General features: G+C 50.0%; 2 protein-coding genes across 4 annotated transcripts; one reads left to right on the forward strand and one right to left on the reverse strand.

The window, feature by feature from the left end:
• The first annotated feature begins 86 nt into the window (after window positions 1-86).
• On the forward strand, window positions 87-4,922 carry LOC6504924 (vesicle-associated membrane protein-associated protein B). Of its 2 annotated transcripts, none has more exons than XM_044717220.1 (7): window positions 87-671; window positions 749-1,022; window positions 3,238-3,390; window positions 3,464-3,573; window positions 3,687-3,932; window positions 3,990-4,097; window positions 4,164-4,922. In XM_044717220.1, exons 2-7 carry the CDS (start codon window positions 947-949, stop codon window positions 4,314-4,316), a joined length of 846 nt encoding a protein of 281 aa, XP_044573155.1. In that variant the 5' UTR covers window positions 87-671; window positions 749-946; the 3' UTR covers window positions 4,317-4,922. The 2 variants fall into 2 exon arrangements, with proteins under 2 accessions (XP_044573155.1, XP_014759857.1); XM_014904371.3 differs by having other exon boundaries at window positions 87-527.
• Window positions 4,740-17,606, reverse strand: LOC6504573 (protein lava lamp). Of its 2 annotated transcripts, none has more exons than XM_001966565.4 (11): window positions 17,499-17,606; window positions 16,818-17,154; window positions 16,684-16,758; window positions 16,355-16,438; window positions 15,693-16,296; window positions 12,338-15,633; window positions 12,138-12,272; window positions 8,000-12,077; window positions 7,812-7,941; window positions 7,576-7,748; window positions 4,740-7,504 (listed from the first exon to the last, which is right to left on the reverse strand). In XM_001966565.4, the coding sequence occupies exons 2-11, from the start codon at window positions 16,887-16,889 to the stop codon at window positions 7,350-7,352; spliced, it is 8,802 nt and encodes a 2,933-aa protein (XP_001966601.1). In that variant the 5' UTR covers window positions 16,890-17,154; window positions 17,499-17,606; the 3' UTR covers window positions 4,740-7,349. The 2 variants fall into 2 exon arrangements, with proteins under 2 accessions (XP_001966601.1, XP_044573154.1); XM_044717219.1 differs by having other exon boundaries at window positions 16,818-16,945; window positions 17,182-17,592.
• Between the last annotated feature and the right edge of the window lie 21 nt (window positions 17,607-17,627).

Genomic DNA, 17,627 nt, shown 5'->3' on the forward strand with positions numbered 1-17,627 from the left:
TTATTTTAATTTTAAAATGTGGTAACACCCTAGATAAGTGTGACCAGCTTATAAAGCCATAACAATACTGCCACAAAACATCCCTGTCCGCCGCTAACGCCGTTGGTGAAAATTCTGCCGGTCGGCCTAGAACTCTTGGGTGACGCATGCGTTTGACGGGCGTTTTTTCCGCTGACTGAATTTCTCGCTTTGCATTTGCATAGGAAAATCTACTACTAGCCGTTCGAAAAACCCAAAAAAAAGAAGCTGTCGAGTGCGTGAAGCCAAATAGAAGATACCAGTACACGGAAAGGCAAGCAGTAGCCGTAGCAAAATTCACGTTGATCGTTGTTTTTTGCACGCCGTAACGGAGAATCCGGAGAAAAGCTAAAAAATCTTTGCCATTCCTTTATTTTTTTTCGTCCGTGTGCGTACGCGTGTGTGTGTGGTCGCATAAATTTACCGATATTTCGCCTGTCCTACCTACCTCTCGCCATCCGAATGTGTTAGAGCGAGAGCAACAACGCGCAGAGGGAAAAAACAAAAAAGTAAGGAGAAGAAAACGAATAAAAAAAAATAAAATAAGGCAGCAAATAGCCCAGCAATAAGTTCAGTTCAGAAAGAAAAACGAAAAAAAAAAAAAAAAAAGCAAAAACGAAAACGAAAACTGAATAACGCAAAAAAGCAGAAACGTAAGCGAAAAATCAAGCTGCCCTGCCGTGTCTGCATATGTGTGTGTAATTCAATTCCGTGTGCATTTCCTCAACAGCGCCACCGTCACAACACAACACTAACAACAACATCAGCAGCTAGAACCTAAAAGGACGCACAAAATAAAAGAAGAAGAAACAGGAGGAGAGAAAATTTTAAGAAAAACGGACGGAGCGAGCAAAAAGGAGCCACAGTGGAAGCCACAGCCCCCAAAACAATCGAAACAACAACAACCACAACAACAACAACAACACCAATGACAGCCGCCACAATGAGCAAACAATTTGAACTTCCGCTGACCATTGAACCAGAGCATGAGTTGCGATTCGTGGGTAAGATATTTCAAATAAAATATTTCATTAATATTATTGTTATTTGCCGCCAGTGCTGCTAGTGCTGCACTATCGATCAGAAGACCTCCAATTTGTTGCAAACTCGCGGACGGGACGGGATGGGATGGGACGGGACGCACACACATGTCCCTGCCTGCACCCCACTAGCTCTCTCCCTTTCGCTCTTGCTCGCCCCACCATACCCTATGGTCTTCTCGCTCACTTTCTTTTCCTCTGCTTATCAATAATTTCCGTTGTTTTTGTTGCTTTTCTTTCATTTTTTTTCATTTTCGGCTCTTTCCGAATTGTTTCGCACTTTTTGTCAAAAATCAAAGAAAAAAAAAAAAATAAAGTTAATGATTTTTTATGATTTTCCGCACTTTTCTTATCCCCATTCTGATGCCGGCAGCTGGCGTCTCTTCTGTCTCTCTCTTCTGGCCCAGCGAGCGCTTCTTCTGGCTAGCATTTTATTTTTGTACGCAGAAAACTTGTCATGGGCCATTTTTGTTTCTTTTTTTTTTGTATTTTCTTGTTTTCTTGTTTCCTTGTGTCTTTTACTTTTTGAATTTTGGCCAAAAAGCAACAGAAGCAGGCAGCAGCTCCAACAACAACAACAACAATGCAATATGACAGAAAAAAGAGCTCGCACAGTGGGCGTGGAAGTGCATTAAGGGGGATATAAAAAAAAAAAGCGCATTGTAATGGAATTTTATTAATGAAGGACATTTTTTACTTGCAGAATTATTTTTGAAAATTATTTACAAGATTTCAGAGAAGTTCTTTAGATTTCTTAAAAAAAAACACATATTTTTTGCTAGATATTCTCAAAACTGCACTTTAATAATATAGAAAACTTGTATCCCAAATTTGAAAAGAATCTGAATACTAGTTTTTGAGTTATAATGGGCACAGACTTTAAAAACATGAATTTTTAGCCAAAAATACTTACTAAAAATAAAAACTTCTAAAAAAAGACTTTTAAAAAAATAGTTATAACTTAAAACCTCATAAATATTTCTCAGATAGACTTGTAATATGAGAAAAAAATACTTCCTCGATCTTAAAAACATAAACAAATCGCAGAAAAAGCTAGTTGGGGAGAAAAAAAAGAGATCTTGTAAAAAAAAAAACTGAAATAAGAATCCAAAAAAGGGTTTTTTGTTTCATATTCTGAAGAAAAGCGAGTCGGAGAACCGATCTAGACGAAATATGACAAAAAAAAAAACATAAATAAACTATAAAAAATGTAATTAAACCTTAGGAGGAGACAGAGAACATGCCGTAACAAGAACAGACATGCACAAGTCCTGAACAGACATGCTTTACCCAACGAATGAAAATATATTCTCGAAAATTGCACATTTTCAATTATAATTTACGGTTTTGTGGCTTCAGCTGCAGAGCAAATAAACAAAACATCCCATTGTGCGCAAATATTTTCATATTTGTGTGTGAGAGCCTTAGCCCCATTCGGTGGCACCACCATCCACCCCACCCCATCACCACCAGCCGCCCCTTTGATCGTTGAGGCCCATTGTGCGGTGGATAGTTGGGGGCGGCGGAGGGTGGTGGGTGGCGAAAGGAGGGCGAAGGCGAAACACATGCATGACGCGAATTTGTCTAATGAAATTTCCTTCAAACACACACACACACACACACCACACACACACTCTCGGAAATTCAGGAATCCGTGTTGAGAGTTTTTTTTGTCTTTTATTTTTTAGGTCTTTTTGGGGATTTTTTTTATCAGGTGGCCTCGATCGATTCCAAACTGTAATTCTGGAAAGATATGAACCCAAGGGGGTTACCCTGTAATACTTAAATATTAAAGAAAAAATATATAAACTATTTCCTATTTTTTCCATTTTATTTCTTTACTATTTAAAAAAAAAAACTCCTATTTTGAAGAAAAAAGGTATCCCCAGTTCGACCCCCTTTTTTTTTTAGCTTCTGTTCTAGTTATTTGTGCTCTGTTTTGTTTCTAATTCAATTAATTTGAACTTGCTTTGCGGCCAAATGACGCAATAAGCGTGACGTGACACAAAAATCGAAGGGAGCCAAGGATAGGTGGGGGTGGGAGGAGGAGTACGTGGGTGGTAAGTGGGTGGGTGGGGATTTACGTTTAACGTCAATAGAGAGAGAGAGAGAGAGAGAGAGAGAGAGAGAGAGTGACTAATCGAATGGTTTCTTATTTATTTTTTTTATCTCCTTAAAGGTCCCTTCAACCGACCCGTCGTCACAATCATGACCCTGCGCAACATCTCGGCTCTGCCCCTGGTCTTCAAGATCAAGACAACCGCCCCGAAACGCTACTGTGTACGTCCAAACATTGGCAAGATCATGCCCTACCGATCGACCCAGGTGGAGAGTAAGTATTCCCACTCCCCCCCTACTCTCTTAATTAATTAATTAATTATATGTATTATTTGTATTGTTTTTAGTTTGCCTGCAGCCCTTCATTTACGATCAGCAGGAGAAGAACAAGCACAAGTTCATGGTGCAGAGCGTCCAGGCACCCATGGATGCCGATTTGACCGATTTGAATAAATTGGTACGATAAATTGGTTAAGACTTCTATAAGTGTCTATGATTTATGATTATTTTTCATACAAAATATACAAAACACAGTCGATATAATCACTAATGAGGATATGTATTTTGCAGTGGAAGGAACTGGAGCCCGACCAGCTAATGGACGCCAAGCTGAAGTGCGTGTTCGAGATGCCCAATTCGGAGGCGAATGCGGAGAACAATAGCGCCGGCGGCGGCGGTGGCGGCAGCGGCGGCGGCAATGCCATTGGCAGTGGCAGCGGCGGCAGTGGCAGTGGAGCCGGAAGTGTGGGTGCCAACATCAGTTCAACCAGTGCCGATGGGCTCAAGTGTGAGCCGAAACTGTCCAGCGAGGATATGGTGCATAAGTTATTAACTTTAATTATTAATTAAATACTATAATAATGTCAATTTTAGCCATCGAATTTGGCCGAAAATGCTGAGTGTGTCGAGTCGATGTCCGGAGAGTTGAAGGCGCTGCGCGAATCCTACAGCGAACTGCGAAAAGAGAATCTACACTTGAAAGTATGTTTTAAGATTACATTTATTAAAGTTATTTGTATTAAAAAAAAAATAATGTATCCTTTGCAGGATCAAATCACACGCTATCGCAGCTCGGCGGCCGTCAAGCAGGTGAACGAGCCGTACGTTCCAGTCCTGGAGAAGGAGATTCCGACGTTTTACATTGCAATTGCCATTGCTGCGGCCATTCTGGGTCTTCTGCTGGGCAAATACCTGCTCTGAATGCCATAAACTAAAAAACAAAAAAAACAGCGACAACTAAAAAAGATGAAAGCGTTAAAAAAATAAATAAATATTAAAAAAAAAAACAACACCAGAGCGGCAGCGACAACAACGAACGAGAAGCAGAAGCAGAAACAGAAGCAGAAACAGAAACAGAATTCAAGATCATCATTTAAAAAGAGACGAAATACATACATAAAGGATTAAAGGAATAATGGAAAAGGAATAGGACATAAAAACAACAAATATTCGCAGAAGAAAGGGCAAAATCGTATATCCTAAAAACAAAAACAAAAAAAAAAACAACAAAATATTTAAAATCAGCATCCGTTTTGCTTATAATTTTTTACTTCTTTGCCTCTTACTATTATTTTTTATTTTTTTTATTATTTTATTTCACTTAACGAACTCGAAATTTCTTGGTTATTGTTCTTTGTTTTTTTTTTAATGCATTTCAAACATAAATTAACAACAAAAATATTTAAAAGAAAGAGAACAAGAAAAAAAGAACCGACAAAGTTAAACAATTTCATGTATTTCGTAGACCACCAAAAAAAAGAAAGCAAACAATGTTAAAGGAGTGAATAAAATTTAGTTTTTTTTTAATATTTGTTTAAAGTTTATTCCACATACGCTAAGAATGCAAAAAAAAAAATGCATAAAATACACAAAAAAATGCATAGAATTTCAATCAAAGACAAGCTTATAAAAAAAAAAATTTAAAAAAAAAAAAACAAAACAAAAATGCTCTGCAAGGCCGATGCTCGAAAACAAGAAATATATATATTATATTTAAAAAGAAAAAAAAAATAAGAAAAAACTAAAAAAAAACAAGAACCGTTGCTTCATCCTCGTCCTATATCTCTCTCTCGGTCGCTCTCTGCCTGTCTGTCTCTCTCATATTCAGCCCCTCGGTTACAGTTACCGTTGAAAAGGAAGACCTAACGGAAATTCTAGAAATATTAAAAGTCATTTAAATTTATTGTTTTTTGGTTGGCATTTTTGCATTTAATAAGTTTTTCGTTTATAGTCGTTTTTTTTCCCGGTGGCTTAACTACACCAACACACACACACACACACACAGCAACCCATACACTCGCAATGATTGCTATATATATGATATAATATTTATATATATATTGTATGAACTTGATGAATTTAATTAAGCAAACATTAATGTAACTTTTGTTGTTTGCCATGACAGAATTGAAATAATTTTTTTCACTGCATCTATATACGATAGATATTTGTCAAAAAAACAAGAGAAAATTAAAGGAAGGAAATGGAAATGGAAATGGAAAGAATGAAAAGTCCGAAGCAAAATCAATCAACTTTTTATAAACACAACACACACACACACAAAAAAAACACACATTGTTAACGGTTTAGCATCCATTTTAAAAACTATTTAGGTCCACTCTAGCCACACCCCGCCCCGCCGGTCCATCGGGCCATCGGCCCACTTGATTCCTTCCAGGATTTCCCGCTTCAGACTTGTTAAAACTGGAAAGATTCTGGAATTACATCGCCACCCCGCCCCGCCCTGCCCCCGCCCCACCTTTACTTGCGATTGTTTGTGGTTTAGACTTTATTTTTTTTTTAAAACATATTTTTTTTTCTTGATAGTTTGCAAAGCATTGAAAGGGTATATAGATTTATATATTTATGAATATATATACACGCACCGACATGCATGATCGCTGTATTTTCATAGGCATGTGGGGAAACTCGTATTTAAATGTTTAACTAGAAATACAAAAAGAAAACAAAAGGAGGAAGAAGAAAACCGAAAACATAAACGGAGAAATCAATAAAATGAAAAGTGAAAAAAAAAACAAAATAAAATGAAAAGCAAATCATAAGCAAAATGTACTTGATGTCAGCTGTAGCGAAAAAAAAAACAAAACAAAACAAAAAATTATAATAAAAATGAATAAAAAAAAATATTTAAAAATAAAAACCCAAAATATATATTATATATGAAACATAAAAATAATAATAAAATGTGGAAACGGATTTTTCAACATTCGATAATTGTTTCGGGACATTTAATAACATTCAATTGCATTATTTAATTGAAAAAGAAAAAAAGAAAAAACAATTACACAAACACACACACATTGCGGATTGTCTTTGCGTAGAATAGCAGTAAAGATGATAAGAATGGCGGGAGTAGAGATGATGGCAAACACCCTACCCAACACTATCCAACACTTGACAACACTACACTAAACGAAAAAAAACAGAAAACTACACGAAAAACAAGAGAAAAACAATTATTATAAAATTTACAGCATGAATCTTAAAAACTAAGTGTTTTTTTCTTAAAGGAAAAATAAAATGAAACATTGTTAATTAAACATCAAATATCATTTGAAATAAATTTAAATAAAATTAATAAAAAAAAAGGCTTCAAAAGTAGGGGAAATCGGAATTGAATTCAAAAAAGTATCTATTTTTCAAGATTTATTTCCATTTTTGGGATTTTTAATATTTTATAATTAACAAAATTATCTTAAAAAATACATACCTAATTTTTCTCTGGCTGGTTTTTGTAGATTTTTGTAGTAAATTTTTTAATTTTAAACAATTTGTTAGTTCTGATTCGAAATCTATAGTTTTCTTATAAAGAAAGCCCCAAAAAACCCACTTTATAATTTAAACAATCATTTTTTTCATTATAATTCTTAAGTTTTCTTTAGTTAAGTGTTGTGTTTCATTAATTTTTTAAACTGCATCGCTTCGTTTCATTTAGTTTTTTGTGTTTTTTTTTATACAATTTTTTACAATATCTACAACATAAAACGTACGGGGGAGGTCGCCTATTGCAAATCGGATATCAGACATATCCTATATCAGATATTCTATATATTTTTAAGGAATAGAGGGTACAGGATGTGGGTACAGGATGCAGGGATTCGATAGAGCTTTCCAGTTAGCCAAGGTACATAATATCGTATAAAGAACTCGTAATGCTATCGCGCCAGGCCGGGATTTAGATTTAAAAAGTAGCAAGTATTCCATGGATCGCCGCTAGCCGGTGGTGGAATAGGATGCGGGTGGCTGCTGACCTACAATTGAAGCCGGTCCAGAACCAGAACCAGAACCAGTACTAGTCTCCTCATCACTCTTGTTGCCCAGTATCCAGTCCATGAGCATCATCGAGGGGGAACGCAACGCGGGCTGAGCTGATTTTGGAGGACACACAACTAGGATTATCACATGGAATCTCTCGACCACTACGGTAGCCTCCACTCACAAAGATCCAGAGCCGGAGCAGGGGCAGGGGCAGGGGCAGGGGCAGGAGTAGATCCCGAGGCTGCTCCCTTTGCCATGTCCCTCTGCAGTTGAAGCATCTGCTGGAGGCGCTGTTCTCGCTCATCCACAATGGCCTTGTCCTTGGAATGCTTCACCGTCTGCAGCTCCGCTAGCCTGGAATAGGAGGAGGATAAAATGGATAAGAGAAACACTATACTCCAAAAGGGACGTCCTTACTTCTGCTTGAGGTCACTGCCAGTGGAGGTGGTAGTGACTCCTCCGAGGATCTCGCTGCTGCTTCCGGCACTGCTGGTCTTGCTGGGACTACTGCCCGAGGCGGCGGACGAGGACGTGGTGGCACTGGCCGCTAGAATGGAACAAAAACATGAATCTCTAGACCCGAAAGGACCACCTCCTTGACCCACGTTCATCGCTGGTGCGACTCCTCTCCGTTTCCAGTTGCCTCAGCGTATCCGATAGCTTCAGCTGAAGGTGATCCCGCTCCTCCAGCAGCTGCACCAGCTCCAGGATCATCTCCTCCACACGCATATCCCGCTGGTGGAGCATCATCAGGGCGTAGTCCAGGTCGGCCTTTAGTACGTACTCCGGCAGAGCTTCGTTGCCGGATAGGGACGGAGGTCCTCCGGCCGTGGCAGATGCCCCGCCGCCACTCGATCCGCCCCGGTTCTGCAGCCGGAAGGGATCATACTGGGCGGCCAGACGGGCGTACTCCGCCGACCGGATGGCCAGCTGCTCCTTCAGGGTAACTATCTCCATTTCCTGCGTCTCCAGGGCCTTCTGCATCGTGGCCATCAGTTCGCTGGAGGATTCGGTTGCCTCTGCGGCTGGAACTGGGTCGGATGGGGCCACCGCTGGGCTGGGGTGGAACTCAGCCTCCTGGAGCTGATGCAGCTGGTCGCTAAGCTTCCCCAGCTGCGCCTGGAACTCCTCCTCGCGCTGGATCAGATGCTCCTGCCAGATGCTGGCCACCTCGCCGCACTTCTGCTCCACCACCTGCTCCCACTGGTGATTGATGAGGGCCAGATCCGCGGGCGCTGGCTGGGATGGCTGGACTGGCTGGGATTGCTGGGACTGGAGCACCTCCAGGGAGCGCCGCAGCTCGGTGATCTCGATGTCCTTGGTGTCCAGCTGGAGGAGGGTCTGCTTCATCTTGTCCTCCAACTCGAGGCTGCCCAGCACGTGATTGTTGAGGACGCGCAGCTCCTCCTCCATGTCCGTCTTCTCGCGACGCAGTTGGTCCAGCTCGGCCAGAGCCTCGGCGGAGGGACCAGGAGCAGGAACGGGTTCAGGAGCCACCACCGCCGCCGCCGATTGATGATCTTCGCGCTCCTCTTCGAGCTGCTTGACCTGCGTCCGCAGCTGGTGGAGCTCCTGGTTCTTGGTCAGGATTTCGAAGACCAGCTTCTCCGTTTGGTCCTCGCGCATGAGCTCCTCGATGCGCTGCTTCAAGTGCAGGATCTCCGACTCCCTCTCCTGCAGTAAAATAGACTGGTCTTCGCTGGGATCCTTGGGGAGGCTCTCCTCGGTGCTGGCACGATGACGCAGTGCGTCCAGCTCGGATTTCAGTGCGAAGAGTTCACGTTCCTGCTGGAGTTTCTGGGATCTGAGCTCTTCCAGTTCGGACTGGAGGCTCCGCAGGGCAGTGACCTCCGTTTGGAGTCCCCTCAGCTGCTCCACCTCCCGCTGGAGGTGACTGAACTGCTCCTGTTCGATCCGCCGCATCTCCAGATGCTCCTGCTGCTCCTGCTGGGTCTTCTGGCTCTGGAGCTGCTCCTGTTCCTGCTGGATGGCTCTTAAGTGCTCCACTTCCGCCTGCAGACCCTTGCAGTACTCCTCCCTTTGCGCATCCTGACTCCTTTGGCTCTCCAGGGCCTGATCCTGCTGCGTCCTCAAGGCCCTGAGCTGCTCCACTTCAGTCTGGAGGCTCCTCAGCTGGGTGACCTCCGTCAGCAGTTGCTCCCTCTCGCCTTGAAGCTTCTGCAGGAGCTCCGAGTCCTGGGGACTGGGCTGGACTTGTCGCAGCTCCTCCACCTCCTGCAGACGCACCCTCAGCTCCTCCTGCAGCTGCTCCTTGTCGGCCTGGGCCCGGGCGGCGGTGTCCTCCGCCAGTTGAACCAGACGGCGCTCCTCCTTGAGCTTCTCCTGCAGCTCCTGGCACTCGGTGTTGAGGTCCTGGTTCTCCGACTGGAGATTCTGCAGTTTCTCCACCGCATCCTCGCTGAGAGTGGAAGCCGCAGAAGCCATCACGGCTGCCGGCGGAGCACTAGTAGCTGGCACGTCCCACTGGTCCAGTTGGTTGAGCTTCTCTTGGAGCTCCCGGATGCGCGCCTGGTACATCTGCACGTCCATGTCCTGGCGCTCCTTCAGCTCCGCCATTCGCTCGTTGCCGGCCGTCAGGACATCGATCCTCTTGGTCAGCTTCTCCTTCTCGAGCGCGTGCTGCTGCAGCAGCTCCTCGGCCTTGGCCAGCCGGGATTCCTGGAGCTGCAGCTGATTCCTCAGCTCATCCATGATGGCCGAGTCCAGGTCGTTGTCCACCGCAACGGACGGAGCCGCCACAGTGGTCGCTTTGGTCTTGTATTCCTTCAGACGCTTCATCAGCTTGGCGGCCTTGGTCTGCAGCTCCACCTTCTGCTGCTCGGCGGTGGCCAGTTGCTGCTCCAGTTGGGCGATTCTGTTCCGCAGCGGCTCCACATCCGTCTGGGGCTCCTCGCTGGCGGCATTCGCCCACGGATCGTCGTCCACCCCGAAGTCTATGACCTGCGGCTGCTCCTGCTGTTCCGGCTGGCAGACGTAGGCCCTCTTGGGCACAATGATGGGCTCCACCACGGGCTCTGACTGGGGCAGGCCGAAGTCCAGTTGGCGGCTGACAGCGTCCGGCACCTGCTCCCCGCCAAAGAACATGTCCAGGGTGGGTGGCGCCGCAGCAGCTGGCTGTATAAGCTTCTCCAGCTGCGCCAGACGCTCTTGCTCCTCCTTCTCCCTCCTGATCTCCGCCAGCTGGTGCTCCCGCTCTTGCAGGGCCCGCTCCAGCTCCGCCAGACGCTGCTCCGTCTGCCGGCGGTGCTCCTCCTGCTCGGCTAGAGTCTGGTTGCGCGCCAGCAGCTTGTTCTCCAGATCCTGGGCGTGCTTCTCCAAATCCGAGACGTTCCTCTGGAGGTCTTCGATGGTGGGCGGTGGATGGAGGTCAGCCGGGGGCAGGGCCGCCGTCTGGCTGCCGATCCGCAGGGGCTGTGGCACGATTTCGTCGAAGGGCGAGGGATCTCCGCCGAAGAAGAGGGAGGCGGGCGGAGGATTTCCAAGCGGAGGAGCTGAAATGGGAGCTGGGATGGGAGCCAGTGGCTGTTGTCGGGCCAGCTGGGCTTGCAGCTCGCTCAGCTGCTCCGCCAGCCGCTTGTTCTCCGTCTCGAAGTACACCTGGTCGTCCGTCTGGTTCTGGCCAAGAGTGTCCATCTCGGCGATCTGCTGCTGGAGGGCCTGCAGCTCCTGACTGTGGTTCGCGCAGAGGGCGTCGATCTGGGTGCGCAGATTGTCCATTTCCGTCTTGTCCTGGATGGCCTGCATGCGCAGCTCCTGCAGCTCCAGGACATCCTGCTCGGCGCCGTCCTGCTGGAGTCTCAGCAGGGTCACCTCCCGGCTGAGGGTGGACCTCTCGCGCTCCACCTCCTGGAACTCGTCGCTTAGCCGCTGCAGCTCCTCGCCGCGCTGGCCCAGCTGCTCCTGGGCGCGCTCCAGCTGCTGGAGCAGATCGCGCGACTCCTGCGTGGCGCGCTCCACATGGTTGTTGAGGTCGCACTCCAGTTCGTCCAGCTCGGTCACCTTGGCGGCCAGCTTGGCGTCGTACACCTGGCGCTGGCGCTGCAGATCCGCCTCCTTGGCCTGCAGCTGCTGGCGGAGCTCGGCCAGCTCCTCCTGGCTGTGGCTGCTCAGCTGCTCCCTTTCCGCCAGGGCGGTGGCCGTCAGCTGGTCGTGCTTCGACGCCAGGGCGTCGTAGTCGGCGCGCAGGCGACGCAGCTGCTCCCGCAGGTCCTCCGCTTCCGTGCCGGACACTTGGAGCTGCTGGACATAGGCCTGCTCCTTCTCGGCGAGCTCCCGCAGGCGCTCCTGCAGCTGCAGGTCCTGTTCCTGCAGCTCTTGATCCTGCTCCCGTTGCTGCTGCAACTCCTGCTCCAGGATCTGGCGGCGATCCTCCGCCGCCGCCTGCTGGTTGGCCTGGCGGGCTGCCTGATCCTCGAGAGCGGCGCTCCTCGCCTGCAGCTCCGCGACCTGCGACTCCAGCGATTCAATGTAGGAGGCGTCCTCCTGCAGCTTGGCCTCGATGCCCTCGTGGAGGGTCTCCTGCCGGGCACTGTTCACCTCGAAGTCGGACTTCTCCCGGGCGTACTGGGAGGCCAGCAGAGCGTACTGCTCCTGGGCGGCCTGGAGCTGGGTGCGCAGGTGCTCCTGCTCCTCCTTGGCGGCGCGCAGCTCCTCCAGGTGTTCCTGTCGAAGGAGGATGGTCAGTTTTGGCCAAAAGGGAGTTGGAGAAGATCGCCTACTTACCAGAGACACCTCGGGGATGGGAGCTGCCTCCAGGGACTGGACAGTGGTCTTGGTGAAGGCGCCATCGCCGATGCCGGCCTCAGTGATCCTCTGGCTGTCCTCCAGCTGCAGGATCTGCTGGCGGAGATCGGCAATCTGGAGGGGATTAGGAAAAGGATTAGGATTAACAGCCTGAAGGAGGTGGCACTTAGTAAGCTCACCTCATTGTCCTTCTGGCGGAGCTGCTCCAACTGCCTGGCCTGCTCGTCCTGGGCGGGGGGAGTCTGGCGCAGCTGCTGGAGCTCCTTCTGAAGCGCCTGAATGGTGGCGTTGCGGTGCTTGATCAGCTCCTTGGACTTGTCGAACTTGGTGGACTTGGACTCCAGTTGGCGGCGCAACTCCTCCAGAGCGGGCTGCTGCTCCGCCAGCCTCTCCTCCTGGCGGGCGAGCTCCTGCTGCCGTTGCTCCAACTCCTTCTGCAGCCTGGCGAGGTCCTGTCTCAGCTTGGCGTTCTCCTCCTTGCGCTGGCTGCCCTCCTGGCCCATCTGGAAGATCTCCTCGTCGGCTTCCTGGCGTTCCCTGCGCAACTCCTTGTTGACCAGCTCCTGCTCCTGCAACTGCTGCTTCAGCTGACGCAGTGCGTCCCGGTTCTCGAGATTCAGGTGGATCTTGGCCTTCAGTTCCTCGTTCAGCTTGGCCACCTGCTGTTGCAGTTGCTCCACTTGCTCCCGCTCCCGATTGTCCTCCTCCTGGGGCTTCTGCTGGGGCTCCTCCTCCACGTGCTGCTTCTCCTCCAGCTGCTTGCGAAGATCCTGCAGCTGCTGCTCCAACTCCGCGTTCTCCTGGCCACGCTTCTTCAAATTCAACGCGTACTTCTTGAGCTTCTCCTTGAGCTCCCGCGCCTTCTGCTGCTCCTCCTGGCGGGTCTGCTCCACCCCCTGGTATAGCTCCTGCACCTGCTGGTTGAGGGCGTCGATGGTGTCCTGGCGGGAGGCCAGTTCGCTGATCTGCTGGGCCGCCAGGTTCTTGCTAATCCTCAGCGCCTCGCGCAGCTTTTCGGGGTCCTCGTCGCCGGTCTTGCTGCGCAGCTCCTGGATCTCCTCCCGGGCCGACTGCAGTTCCAGCATCTTCAGGTTGAGGGTGTGCTCGCTCTCGCTGAGGTTCTCGATCAGCTGCTGCTTCTGTTCCGCCACCAGGGCCTGCAGGATGCTCAGCTCTCCCTCCAGCGACTCGCCGCGCGCCTCCAGCTCCCGCCGGATGCGGGTCTGCTGCTCCAGCTGCTTCTCGTGGCTCATCTCCTTGGTGTCCAGCAGCTGGTCGAACTGCTCCACCCGCAGCTGCAGCTGGGTGATCTCGGCGCTCTGCTTGGCCACCAGCTGGAGGTGATCCGCCTCCGTTTGCCTCAGCTCCCGGATGATCTCCAGTTGCTCCTCGATCTGCTGCCGGAGCTCTGTTTGCGAGTTCCTCGAATCCTCCAGCAGGGACTGCAACTGCAGCACCTCCTCCTCGTCCTTCTGTGGCGCTCCGATGGCCAGCTGGGGCTCGCCCTCCGGATAGGACTCCCGCAGCTCCTCGATCTCCAGACGCAGCCGCGATATCTCCGCCTTGAGCTCCGCATTCTGGGCCGTCAGCTGCTCGTACTCGGCCAGGGCCTTGCCGTTGGGCGCCGTCACGGCCACCACCGTCTCCACGACGGTGACCGTCTCCACCGCGGAGCTGGCCTCCTTCACCTTCGCCAGCAGCTCGCTCAGCTGGGCGTGGCAGTTCTTGGCCTCGCGGGCCAGCTTCTTGGCGACATTGAACTTGGCCTGGCGGTCGTTGGCCTTCCGGAAGGCCTCCAGCTCCGAGTTCAGCTTGTTGAGGGACTTCTCGCACTTCTCGAAGAGCACCGGACCACCGTCGCCGGCGTCCAGGGCGGCCACCACCTCCGTGGAACGCTGCATGGAGGTCAGCTCCTGGGAGAGATTGGACGTTGTGGAGGCTGTGGACGTGGAGGAGTGCAGTTCCTTCTCCCGCTCCCGGTTCAGCTCCTCTAGGCGGGCCTGCAGCTGATTGTTCTCCGCGGTCAGTTGCTCCAGCTTGTCCAGCACCTCGCCGCGCTCCTGGGTGAACAGTTCCAGGCGTTCGCGCAGCTGGGCCACCGACTCGCCGGACTCCGCCGGGTCCTCGGCCTGGTCTGTTTGGGTCAGCTCGCTGACGTGTCGGGGCACGGGCGGATGATCCTCCAGCTGCTGGCGCTCCACGATCTCAATGGACTCGGCGGAACTGGAGGAGCTGAGCTTCTCCAGCTTGTCCAGCAGCTCCATGTTCTCGCTGATGTAGTGCGATAGCTTCTTGTCGAGCGTCTCCTTCTCCGTCTGCAGGGTCTCCAGATGGTGGCGCTGCTCCTGGGCCTCCTGCTCCAGCTGCTGCACCCGCTGGGTCAGCTGCTCCTCCAGCTGGGCTTCGCTCAGCTCCGATTCGACACGCGCCGACTCGTGTCCCTGCTGCAGTGCCTCCAGGGCCTGTTGCAGCTCCAGCTTCTGCTCCTCCAGCAGTCGGATGGCCTCCAGCTGCAGGGGATTGGCCTCAGGGGGCGACGCCTGCTCCGTATCCTCGTCCTCCTGCATCTTGGACAACTGCCACTGGCCCTTCTCGTCCTCCAGCACCGTGATGCGCTGCTGCAGCTCCTCGTTCTCCGTTTGGAGCGCGGCCAGTTGCTTCTGGCCGTCTTGCGTCTGGAGCTTCTGCAGTTGCTTCTCGGCCTGCTTGCACTTGAGCTTCAGCTTGATGTTGGCCTTGTTGGACTCGTCCAGCTTCTGCTTAAGCTGCTGGAGCTCCTCCTGCAACTCCTTGCTGGCCACCGAGTCCTCCAGGGCGTCGTCCAGGAACAGTGGCTTGCTGCGGCTGCTCTGCGCCAGCTTCTCCTCCAGGAGCCGCAGATTCACATTCAGGACATTCAGTTCGGTGGTCTTCTCGGCCAGCTCCTCGCTCTGTGACGCCATGGCGGCCGTCTGCTCCGCCAGCTTGGCCTCCAGCTCGGCCAGGCGCTCCGAGACACCGGCATCGCTCACCGGCAGCTCGTCCCTGGTCAGGCGCAGCTTCTCGTTGGCCTCCTGCAGCTCCGCCAGTTGGTTGGTCAGGTCGTGCAGCTGCTTGGCCAGCTCCTGGCTAACCTGGGCGTCGGTGGTGGCCGCCGTCGCCTCACTCTGGGTTAGTTTCTCCTCCTGTTCCTGCTCCCGTTCGCGCTCCTTCTCCCGTATGGTGGTCAGCTCGTCCTGCAGTTCACAGCGCGTCGTCTCCAGGATGTCGTTGACGTTCTCCAGCTCGGCGAGACGTTCCCGGAGGTTGGTTACCTCGCCCTGGAGACGGGCATTCTCCTGCTCCTGCAGACTATCCTTCTCCTTCTCCTCCTCTTCATCCTTTTCGGTTCTTTCTTTTGCTTTCTTCTCCTGCTCCTCCTCCCCTTCCCCCTTGGCCAGGCGCAGTTGCTCCAGTTCCTCATCCCGCTGTGTCAGCAGCCTCTGCAGTTCCGCTCCTGGAAAGTATTCCCATTATTAGTCAAGGATATGCCATAAAATCTGAAAGGTGTCTCACCGGAATGCTCCAATTGCTCGATGAGATTGCCGCGCCGGGACAGTTCCGTGCGCATTTCCTGCATCTCCTGCTCCTGCCGGCTCTGCTTCAGCTCAGTGATCTTCATGCGGTTCTTGAGGAGCTTCAGCCGGCCCTCATCCGTCGCCTCCTGGCCCTGGGCCTCCAGGTCCAGGGCGGAACGGTGCCGGGACACTGGCGCCGGATTGACGGCACTCGCCGACACCTGCCGCAGATCGGTCATGGAAGAGCCCAGTTCCGCGGACGTGGACATGGAGCTGGTCTTGACCGAGAGCAGGGATTTGGCCAGATCCCGCTTCCGCTGCTCCAGCAGAGCGCGATTCTGCTCCGTACGCTGGGTGAGCATCTGTAGTTTCTCGCTGCCGCTCGTCTGGATGAGGGAGACGTCCGCCGATCGGGGGTCCTCCTTGGTGGGCGTCACCAGCGGCGTGGAGGAGTCGAGAGCCAGTGAGCCGGCTCGCGTTTTCAGAACGGTGAGCTTCTGGCCCAGATTCCTCAGCGACTCCATCGAGTCGCTCATACTGGACTTGTGCTTTCCATCCTGCGACTTCCTCAGGGCTCGTTCCTTTAAGGCGGTAAGGCGTTCCTGGAAGGGATTAAGCTTTAAAATATCGTTTTTTATCATTTTTGGATGGAAAGACTACCTGTTGCTTGTGCAGATTCTCTTTGAGGCTGTCCAGGCGACCCTTGCCCTCGTTGCCTCGTGTCGTTGTGCTGGCGGATACATTCTGGAGAGGATTAGGGGGAAAAACAGTGGGAATTAGTAAAGTTTCTCAATGAAATAGCTTGAGATACTCAGAGTTATGGTTGATTTAAGAACCTACCATCTAAATGAATATAATTTTAATTAATTTTTAGACATTTTTTGACAAAAACCGAAAGAGTAACTGAATTTTTGAGTTCATTTGGAAGGTTGTGCCTCTGGAAGGCCATAGACTTTCTACCTCCTGGAGCTGGCAGGACACCCACTCACCTGTAACAGGGACAGATCATTGGAGCTGCCCGAGAAGCGTATATCTGTCTCGCCGTCGTATTCGTGGTCGTCGGGCTGCAAGAAACACCAAACTATTAGTTATCAGAGCCAGTAGAGGGAAGAACGAAGCTCACCTGCACTAGGGAACAGTCGTAGGTGCTATCCAGTGCAGCCGTTTCCGTGGCAGCCGCATCCGCATCCGCCATCGTCGATTATTTATTTTTTATATTTTATTTTTTTGGTTTTTTTTAAATCACCCTAGCTATTAATCGAAAATTAAACCAAAACAAAAAAAGAGAAACGAACAAACGGAAAACAACAGAAAATCGGAATGGAACGGAAGGAAGGAAGGAAAAGGGAAAAAAACAAAAATATACAGCACTATAGCTATCTGGTCGCGTTGGGAAGATATATCCGACGATTCCAAGTCCTATTCCGAATCCAGGTTCGATCGCTAGCTATCGACATTGACTGCAACGAGAGCGGACATTTGTTTACCATAAAGCTGGCAGGTTTATATCTCCTTCGATATCGGTTCCGTGTCCCGATTTCGATCGGAAATCTTTAACTTTTTTTTTAAGAATTCGTGGCACTGACGTGTGCACCTTTGCGTGTGTGTGTGTGTGTATGTGTGTGCGCGAAATGTGTACGTGTCTGTTTGTTTGTGTTTGTGTGTTTGGTAGCTTGTGTGTTTTTTGTTGTGTTTTCCGCTTTATTTGTGGGATTAATCAGTTTTAACTTGATTGTTAAAGCCCGGGACACTGTATGAAGCCAGTTGAACTAGACTTTATGTCATTTACGTCACGAATATTTACCAATTTTAATTAATGCCAGCGTAAAAACAAAACGCAACCAGGGCTGCAAGCCTATTATCGCCGGTAGAATGGCAACTCTTGCAAGAAGAAGCATCAGCAGTGCTGGAAAATTTGTGCTGACAATACCAA

This window comes from Drosophila ananassae, chromosome XL (genome assembly GCF_017639315.1).
Source record: "Drosophila ananassae strain 14024-0371.13 chromosome XL, ASM1763931v2, whole genome shotgun sequence".
NCBI classification, from domain to species: Eukaryota; Metazoa; Arthropoda; class Insecta; order Diptera; family Drosophilidae; genus Drosophila; species Drosophila ananassae.

Excerpts from the sequence above, each read along its gene's own strand:
- LOC6504924 (XM_044717220.1), top strand. The coding sequence starts at position 947 with ATGACAGCCGCCACAATGAGCAAACAATTTGAACTTCCGCTGACCATT. Across the intron at positions 1,023-3,237 it reads GCATGAGTTGCGATTCGTGG|GTCCCTTCAACCGACCCGTC; the intron begins GTAAGATATTTC and ends ATCTCCTTAAAG. Across the intron at positions 3,391-3,463 it reads CCGATCGACCCAGGTGGAGA|TTTGCCTGCAGCCCTTCATT; the intron begins GTAAGTATTCCC and ends TATTGTTTTTAG.
- LOC6504573 (XM_001966565.4), bottom strand. The coding sequence starts at position 16,889 with ATGGCGGATGCGGATGCGGCTGCCACGGAAACGGCTGCACTGGATAGC. Across the intron at positions 7,749-7,811 it reads GGCAGTGACCTCAAGCAGAA|GCTAGCGGAGCTGCAGACGG; the intron begins GTAAGGACGTCC and ends CTCCTATTCCAG. Across the intron at positions 7,505-7,575 it reads TGCTCCGGCTCTGGATCTTT|CTCAGCCCGCGTTGCGTTCC; the intron begins GTGAGTGGAGGC and ends CTCCAAAATCAG.